This window comes from Acanthisitta chloris, unplaced genomic scaffold, assembly GCF_000695815.1.
Source record: "Acanthisitta chloris isolate BGI_N310 unplaced genomic scaffold, ASM69581v1 scaffold41193, whole genome shotgun sequence".
Lineage (NCBI taxonomy): Eukaryota > Metazoa > Chordata > Aves > Passeriformes > Acanthisittidae > Acanthisitta > Acanthisitta chloris.
This window is the reverse complement of record NW_008663994.1, coordinates 20,559-29,544: the sequence shown is the minus strand read 5'-3', so window position 1 is coordinate 29,544 and position 8,986 is coordinate 20,559. Positions and strand designations below refer to the sequence as shown.

The window sequence follows — 8,986 nt, the reverse complement described above, 5'->3', positions numbered from 1 at the left end:
TCCTGCTCTATCATTACACAACCAGGGGCTGGATACATGCCCTCGCTCCTGCTGGCTCCAGCAGTGTCAATTAACTTGCTGCAAACTAAGATAAGAATTCTGCCTTTAGGGGAAAAGAATTTTCTCCTAATCAGAACTGTCTTGGAGCCCCATTTCACATGGAGCCCTAATGAATTTCCAAAGCATCTTCACTCTAAGCTGCTATTTCCTTCTTTACAGCTCTGCCTCTAAAAATAAAGTAAGCATACTCTCTGAAGAGCCCCAAGCTTACAGCCTGCAGCAAAGCAGTGTGTGATGTGGGACTGCATCCATAAGACAATACAGGTGTGTCAGGGTTGCCCCCACTGCTCTCTGCTGAGCAGAAGATGTAGGTCATTTCCAGCCACCTTCCCACCTGTCTCCAGGAGCAGACAGCCTGCAGGACCACCTGAACTGTCTGTCACAGAGGCAACAGCAAAACCCATGGGACCACCGGCCTTTAAAGAATGGCCCCAAATTACAAATCCTTCCCACCTGTAGCCATGCAGGCTTCTCCCAGGCAGTGCCTGGGCACAGGAGGGCCCCATGTCTCCTCTGCTCTAAGCTAAGAGTCAGAAGGGTGGCAATTAGGATACTAAAAAATCCCCTTTTCCATTTGCTGTCCAAGCAATCGACCAAATGTTAAAGCACTTGAACAGACCCCCAGCTTCCCAGTGGCAGAAGAGGCAGACTCCAGTTTAGACACTTACTTCTTCTTGTCTTTGTCCTTCTTCAGTGGCTGCTGTGAGGTAGCCTGCAAGGATTGGGACTGCAAGGTTTCAACTGCGACTTTCCGCCTGTTGAAAGCATTCATCTCTTCCTCCAGCTCCCTCCTCTTCTCCTCCACCTTCCTTTTCTCTTCCTGGTGTATCCTTTTTAAGTGCTCAAATTTCTCATGCAGCTGGTAGGAGACAGACCCTCTGAGCATTGCATCCAGCAGGACCATCAGGGTGTTCTTCCCTTGGCCCAGCAGCCCCTGTCACACCTCCCACATGAATCCTTCACCCCACGGGGTCTGACCTGCTGGCAGGGTGCAGCACCCAGTGCCCACCAAGAGCAGGGAAGACACAGTAAATTCAGCCCTGCCTGACACCAGGAGGAAGTGCGAGCCCTGGATACATGAGCTGAGGATCTCAGCTCAGCCTGCAGCCCTGCATGGGGGCTGAGGACATCTCAGGGCCTTTTCTTCCTCGCTAGTTTTGAGGATGGTCCATTTAATCCCTCCCCAGTCACAGCTGCTGCCCAGGATCTCACACCACTGACTGGAAGCCTCCAGCCCAGTTGCCCCCTTTACTCTGCTGCCCAGTGAGCCTCATGGGGGAAGTCTACCTGACATGGATGCTCACCTAAACACCCCGCCATTGCCTTCAACTCACCAGACAGCAGCCAAGATTCCTAGGCAAGGCACAGGATATAGAAGACTAGTTTCTGAGTCACCTAAACCCGTGATATATGTGTATGTTTGTGCTTTGGCTGGTGAGGTCTGCTCAACACCTGCACGTGTTTCCAGGATTCATACATGGCCCAGACCCAGATTCTCTGTATTTTAGGCTCCTCACAGGTTTTTGGCACACCCACCTCTCTCTCCTTCTCCTTCAACTCTGCCTCTGTCTCCTTGACTTTGTTAACAAACATTTGTCTCATTTCTTCCTCTTTCCTCTGGAGCTCGCCCAAGAATTCTTTCCTTTTGGTCTCGTATGTTTCTTGGAGGCTGAGGAAGAAAGCAAACGAAATCCAGACTCTTTGGACACTGGTAAGTTAGGGATGAGGAAATGCATGCCTGTCTGTATTGCTTAAAGACAAACAGGCAGGGTAGGGAACATCCAAGTCAGCTGCAAAGTTTGAACCCAGTGCTCGTATTTTCCAGCCCAGCACTGTGAATACCGCCTACAAATCTCCCATTTTGGGGGGTTGTTGGTACCAAACTACGGCTCTAAATTGTTGCTAGACATGAAGGCCACTCACCTGAAGGGCTGGCTGTCTGGATCCGTGTCCTTGAAGCCCATCTCCTCCAGTTTGCACCTCCTGTACAGCTCGTAGTGGCGGGTGTGAGTCTGTTCCCGCAGGTCCTCCATGTTGACTCGAATCAGCATTTCCCGCAGCTTCACAAAGTCACAGTGACTTTCATTCTCCACTGATGGAAGTGAAGGCACAAGTCAGCAAACTGCAGACGTGGCAGGGGAGCACAAAGGCACATACAGAATGACTCCAGACACCCTCATCCCAAGGAACTCTGCCTGTTGTCCTGCCCAGGGCACAACACAGCCCCTTGGATGCAGACATTCCTGTTGACCTTCGTACCTGCTGCTAGGAATGGGAATTCAAAGGAAAGATTGGCCAACCCACAAAAGGTGGCACAGGACAAGTCTACGCCATTTAGCACAGGGCACCTTTGTGCACAGGTGCTGGGGGCATGCAGAACTAAAGAGGTGCCAGCATGTGCCTGAGCACACACGGGAGGGTTTGGGTTGAACACCTGGCTCGCAGCCCTCACCTTGCACCACTCCCCACGGGTACTGTCGAGCTCGCACCAGCTTGTTCCCAACTTTCACCTCCTCTGTGCTGCCAACCACAGCGAAGGGCAGATGAGCCTGAAACAGAGCCAAGGGCAGGGACTCAGTGTATGTGCTAATCCCTCAGAAATCAGCCGGACCCATAGATCCCCCTCAACCAGGCACAGGATCTGCTCCCAAGAGTCCTTCCTCTGAACCTAGCAAACTCTGATACTCAGAGCCACCTCCGCTATGAGCCAGGATATTCCAACAGTGAACAGCATCAGGCCAGAGCACAGCGTACCAGCAATGCTGGCTGGGCTGAAGCAGCTGGTTTTTTTTTCCTGCTCTCCTCTATCGTTTGTCAGGCTATTCTTGCACGCACCAAGAGTGTGGCACTCCCTGCCTGGCTGAAAGCACAAGCAAGGACATCCGTAAACAGGCCTTGGCACAGCAGTGTGTGTGTGGGCACTGGAAGGGACATGTGCAGGATACAACATGTGCTTGCTGCTCTCCAAGTCTGCAAAGCATCAGGCACAGTGAGGAAACAGGACACCATCCTCGGGATTGCAGGGAAGGAGTCACAGAGTGGGAGCTTTGGTAGGGCGAGGCTGACAAAATCCTTCCCATTTAACCAGAACTGGATCCAGAAGTGTGGAACTGGTAGAGAAGTGGCCAAAAATATTTTCATTGGAGGAAGGAAGGAAAAATAGAAAAGCCAAGCAAGCATGACTCCTGTTTTTCTCCCCAATGCACACAGCTTGCAATTATTTTAATGAGTGAATCTTCCAAATTCTTGATGAATTCAGCAAAAAAGAACTATTAGTGTGGAAATACATTATCTAGCTGGCCCAGAAACCAACTGGTGACTGAATTTTAAAAAAACTAACAGGGGCGTTGAGAGTGAAAGAGAAGACAAAGCATTTAATCAGAAACAGCTATGCAGGAAAATGTTCATTTTGACAAAAAAGCTACTTTTGATTATAAAATGAACATGGAAAAATTTCAGCTGTTTCTGCTGCAATAGCTGCAGTGTGATTTGGAAGACAGGAAGCTTGAAAGTGTTTTGCACATGCTTCAGCCACGTCTGAATTTGATCTTTGAATTTCAAAAAAGACAAAATAGAGACAATTTTTCTTCTTTAAATTGGGTTTTCTCTGCTCAGCCTCCTTAAGTCAGATGGCTAATATAAATCTTAACTGTCAAATTTTTATTCCAAGTTTCTCCTTCCTCAAATGGAAAGCAGCCTAAGAGCAGGCAATGAATTTTGAAGAAAGTATTTTTCAAAAATGTAATAAAATTGATTCTAGAGCTGAGTTTCTCCAGAGAGCCTCCCAGATTAAACAAGAGCCACATTTTAATTAATTCTGTATGCAACAGCCTTCGGCATCTGTCAGAGCCACAGCTCGACTTTCCAACAGATTCGGTGTCTGGACATCCCCAGTGAAACTTGCCCTTCAATGCACTTTTGTGCAGCAATTTAATTTGTCACAACTTTTGGCAGCGATGGGACTGGCAGCATTACTCACATTCATCACAGAGTTGATCTCAGCCACTGCCTCATCATCCGTGGGGAACTGATAGATCTGCACTCCGTTGCTGACCAGCTCGCTCATGATCTTGATCTTGAACTTGTGCAACTCGCTCTTGGAGATGGTGTCTGCTTTGGCAATAATTGGGATGATGTTCACCTACAGCAGGAGGAAGGAAGGACAAACACCCAGGTGAGCAGCAGCTGGGTGAACAGCTGTGTCTGGAGTGTGGTGCCCATGGGGTGACCTGGCTCCTGCCCCCCTGGCTGCTTTACATTTCCCAAAACCACCACGCGAGCTGCAGCCCAGCCCAGCTGAACACTAGAGGGAAGAGTTTTCCAGGACTCATTTTGCTACAAGACTTCCAGATAAACCAAACACCCTGCACTAAGTACACAACGAGCAGATCAAAGCCTCTGCTCTCGTCTGTGTATTTTGTTACACGCGTTGAGGGAGGCACAGACAGTGTAACTGTCACATCTGAGCTGTCACCCATCCGCTCTGGCTGTGCTGACAAGATGTTTTAGAAGACAAGTACAAGGATGAAACACTGCATTGAGCTGACGTGAAGCCTTCCTGTGCTCAAGCAGAAAGAGCAGAGACTCCTCAGATGCTCTGACAGCAGCTGCAGATCCTCTTCAAGGACTCTGAGCCTCTTGGTGAGGATCACAACTCCGGTGTGCTGTGTGGATTACATGGACCACCAGGAAAAGGTGCAGGGTGCCATACAGCACACAGGACATTTGTTTTCATGCTGTTCTTGCTCAGCTCTGGTTTTGCATGAGCCAGCAGTCACCATACCCCACACAGCTTCACCAACCCAGGCTTCAATCAAAGCCACCCACAAGCTGCAGGGTGGGGAAATCTGCCTGTGCACAGTACCCGTCAAGATCAAGAGTATACAAGGGCCACGTTCCACATCCTTCAGGAGGGATGGGATTCACTGTGGTCTTGTACTTGAGAGCACTATAGCAGGGCCAGATCTGTCACAGGAACCTCTGTTAGATAAATGCTGCTGTGCCCAGAAAAGCCAAGTGTGATATTGCAAACCACTGCTTAAACAAACAACAACAGAGCTCGTCTGTCTGAACCGCGGCCAAATTCGTAGCAGTAAAACAAAAGAATTCAGACAAATGAGGGGAAAGTCTGATTTGCCATCTAGCATTTCCCAACAGCCAATGCTTTTTGTCCTACAGAGCTGAAATTCATAGCAGCCAGTTGGTCTCCAATGGGTACCCATTAAAATACATGGCCTTGCTTTTCCAGCTCAAGTTCTCTTTGTAGCTCAGTGTTTTTTTCCATACTTCTTGGGTTCCCCCAGGCGTCTCTGGTTTAGCACTCACTAAACACAAGAGCATTTACTCACTCCAGATGAAAATAGTCTTAATTTGCTCATTGCAAATTTATCTGAGAGAATAAATTCCTCTTTTTCTCAGCCACTGACCTGGCCTCTTTTATCAAGGACCACAAACCCCTAGGGAACAAGGTCTGCTGCTCACTCCACTCCTCAGCAGATTGATGTCCTCATTACAAAGGTACAAGGGCCATGACCACAGCTGGGTGCCTTGCTGACCTGCAAAGAGCTGAGGAGGCTTGAATCCACCATCTCCTGCAGAAAAAGGGTCAGCTCAGGGCTCACATGCCACCTGCTCTGGAGCAGGATCTGCAAGGGGACAGGCACTGCCAAGGAGCTGTGTGCCAGGCTTTGCATTCTCCAGCCAGCCAGGCACACCAACAAAACAGCACCAAAGGAGATTCTAGTCCATTTTCTGTTGCCCAAGCAACTTCCCCTTCTATTTCCAAGAACCATCAGCCCAGCCCTGCTTACAGCGAGGCCGGAGGTGCAGAGCCTGGAGCCTGGCCCAGCTTCCCAGCAGCAGGAGCAGGCAGGCTCTGCACTCACTGCTGCAGGCCCAGCAGTACTCAAAGAAGGTGCAAACCAAGGTGCATTCAAGTCCCCTCAACCAGGTTCCTTGGGCTTTGAAAAGGCAACTCAGCCAGCACTTGTTGACACACAGTCCACAACCTAAAGGGTTTTACAGATTGTCATACTTTCAATAATCAATAGCCACATCAATGCTGTGGATTTCTGGAAATGTCATTTGGGTGTAGTCCTAAGTCTAGAATGGGCTAATCCCTTTACAATACAGAAAAAGGATGGAAAAGTTTGGAAACAAGAAACCAACAAGATACAAGATGCTACCAAACCACATGCCTAATCCTGCCTTCCCACAGCACCTTCCACACATCCACCTCCATGCAAAGGCCAAGTCTGTGGCACAGAGATTAGGGCCAAATGAACAGATATATGACTAGCTAGAGATGCTAACCTCCTGAACAGGTTTTAAAAACCCAATAAAAGGAAGAAATGACAGAACTACATGAGGGTTCCCTCTCCATTCTTTGTACAAAATTGATGTTTACCTTGGGTTGAAGGCAAAATCCTACAGCAGCATTCTTGTATCTCTTGATGGAAGAGCAATATTCTCTATTTAAAGCTCTAGTAATAAAGTCATGAAACTGACTACTGGTTTGTCACCACACTGAATGTGACAGGGGTGCAGTGTCCCCTTGACTGTCAGTCCATGTCCGGAAGGCTTTGCTGGAGCTGGAACCTCAACCAGAGGAAGTCTGTGCTTCAGACCAGACAGGGAACTCCCATGCACATACATAAAATGCACCTCCTTCTCAAGTCATTCTGACCAGAGCTGCTTCTTGTCTCTGAAAATAAAACCTTACAGCACTGTGCCAAAATAAGTCAGTTGGTAGAAAATAACTTTGCTACAATAAGGCTACAGGCACTTCCACCCTGCAAAATACAGCTGGATTTTTCCCCATTTTCAAAATGTTCCTGAATGAAAGTCACAGTGAAGCCAACAGGCAAATCCTACCTTGGAAACCAAAAAGCAGAGGCACAGGCTGGCCTGAAGCATTCCCACCTGCCTGGGATGTGTCAGCTCACAGAGGGAAGCAATCAGCCACAGCTCACAAAGCACATGCTGACTGAAAACCATCTGAGGACCAGCAGGGAGCCCCAGGATGCCCATGGCAGCACATGCTGTTGCATCAGTTCTCAGGACAGGGCTGGGTTTTAAATCAATAAATCGCCCTCTTATCTGATACAAACACATTTTTATCTATCTCCTCCTTTTCCCAGGTTAAACCCAATGGAAAGCCAACCCCAGCCAGGTCCTATGCTATGTGCTTCCCATTAGCAGCCAGTCAGCCACATTCCATCTACCTACAACCACTTCTGAAGATGCTTCTGCTCTCTGCCTGTAACTAAATACTCCATAGAACAGTTGGCCATGAGCTCAGCCAAACAGCTATTGGTTTACAGTACAATGGAAGATTTTGTTTACAAAACAGCTTTACCCAGAAGGGATTGTGTAAACTTTACACTAAAAGCAAAAGTCATTATTGCAATCATCACACAGATTCAACAGCCTGTCCAACACCTGATGCCATGCCACTCGTGGGCTAAAGCACAGGTGGAGCTGAACCAGGGTCCTGCAAACTCCCTGTTAAACTAGTCTCAGAGGCTGAGCCAGCAGAGCACACAGCTAAGTATTGCCTCTGATACACCTTTCATCTCCATGGGTTCCATTCAACTGCAGAACAGGGGCCACCAGCCACATAAAGCTTCCCAAGAGGAAGGCCAGGTTCAGGTGTGCTCACATGGCAGCAGACACGAGCCAGTACAGGTCACTTCTCTGCTCAGCCACGGTTAACCACTCACTTGCTGAGAGCTCACGAGCAGGTAAGACACAAAACACTCAATATGAGGTTCTGCAAAAGCCTTCAAACTTTATTGTTAGCTCAGTCCTTCTCTTATACAGTGCCTGAATAACTATGCTTATTGTTCTCTTTACCATTACACAACCATTACCTAAACCCTAAAAGTTACATTTGTATACTTTCTTAGCTTGCAGGACAACTATACCTATTATTCACTTTAGCATTACCTAAGCTCTACAGGTTACATTTATATACTATGTCTGCTTGCAGCTGCAGCTGTGAAGAAGTCTTCTTTATTCTCTGAAGAAGTCTTCTTTGTTCTCTGGAGAATCCTTCTTTGTTTTCCCGGAATAGTTCATCCTTGGGTTTGCAACATTGTTAAGCTTTCCCAGATAGCTTGTCCTTCGGCTGCAACATTATGCTGAGAAAATAACTTGTAATGCTGAGAAGCTAAATGCCTGAGGCCTACTTCTTAGTTATATGCTCAAAGCTCCCATAAGCCTTTGCTCAACTCTTGCTCCTGTTTGGCTAGTAGGGGTCTCCTTGCTGACACAGCACCTCCGTGGAAGTATGTCCTTGTTCTGTTAGCCATTCTCCAACACTCACTGATACCATCTGGAGCACACAGAACTGCTAGGGTTTGCTGGCACACCACTGCACTGCCCCCAGCACAACTGGTTGATGTGTACTGGGAAAGGGGCAAGGCACTGCCATGCACAAACCTTTAGAGGGTGCCTGGAAAGCACCCTGGTGTCCTGGGATGACACCAGTGCAGAAATGCAACATAAATCCCTGATGCCCAGAAAAGTATCAATGGACTCTACTTGCTTATTCATTTCCATGCGCCTGCTTGTGCGAGGCCACCACAGCATGAAATCCAGGATGTTCTCATGCTGTGGCAAGAAGTGGGATGAGAGCAAAGGGATAAAATGACTCCAGAAAGGACTATTTAAGTGGAAGTTTAGAAATATAAAAAGCTTGTGTGCACACAAAGTTTTCATCTCTGCACAAGTACAAAGGATTTATTTTGGTATTACCCAAGGACCACATTAAAGGCAGCCACAGGGAGATGTGAAAAGTAGGGAATGCAGAGGGAAAGTAAGAGAAATGCTTTGTGGGACCACCAGCACCAAGGGGAATCGTGCAAAAGCTTTCCTCCAAACATATTTCTGGGAACATGTAATGCTGGCACCACACCAAGAGACA

General features: G+C 47.9%; 1 protein-coding gene across 2 annotated transcripts in view; it reads right to left on the bottom strand.

The window, feature by feature from the left end:
• Positions 1-8,986, bottom strand: part of SEPT8 (septin 8) — a 26,793-nt gene that overhangs the window by 13,429 nt on the left and 4,378 nt on the right. For both annotated transcript variants that reach the window (XM_009071146.1, XM_009071145.1), the window contains exons 4-8: positions 4,040-4,201; positions 2,513-2,609; positions 1,984-2,152; positions 1,597-1,729; positions 729-919 (exon numbers count right to left, since the gene is read on the bottom strand). In XM_009071146.1, coding sequence (XP_009069394.1) covers positions 729-919; positions 1,597-1,729; positions 1,984-2,152; positions 2,513-2,609; positions 4,040-4,201 — 752 coding nt within the window. The remainder of the gene's footprint in view (positions 1-728; positions 920-1,596; positions 1,730-1,983; positions 2,153-2,512; positions 2,610-4,039; positions 4,202-8,986) is intronic.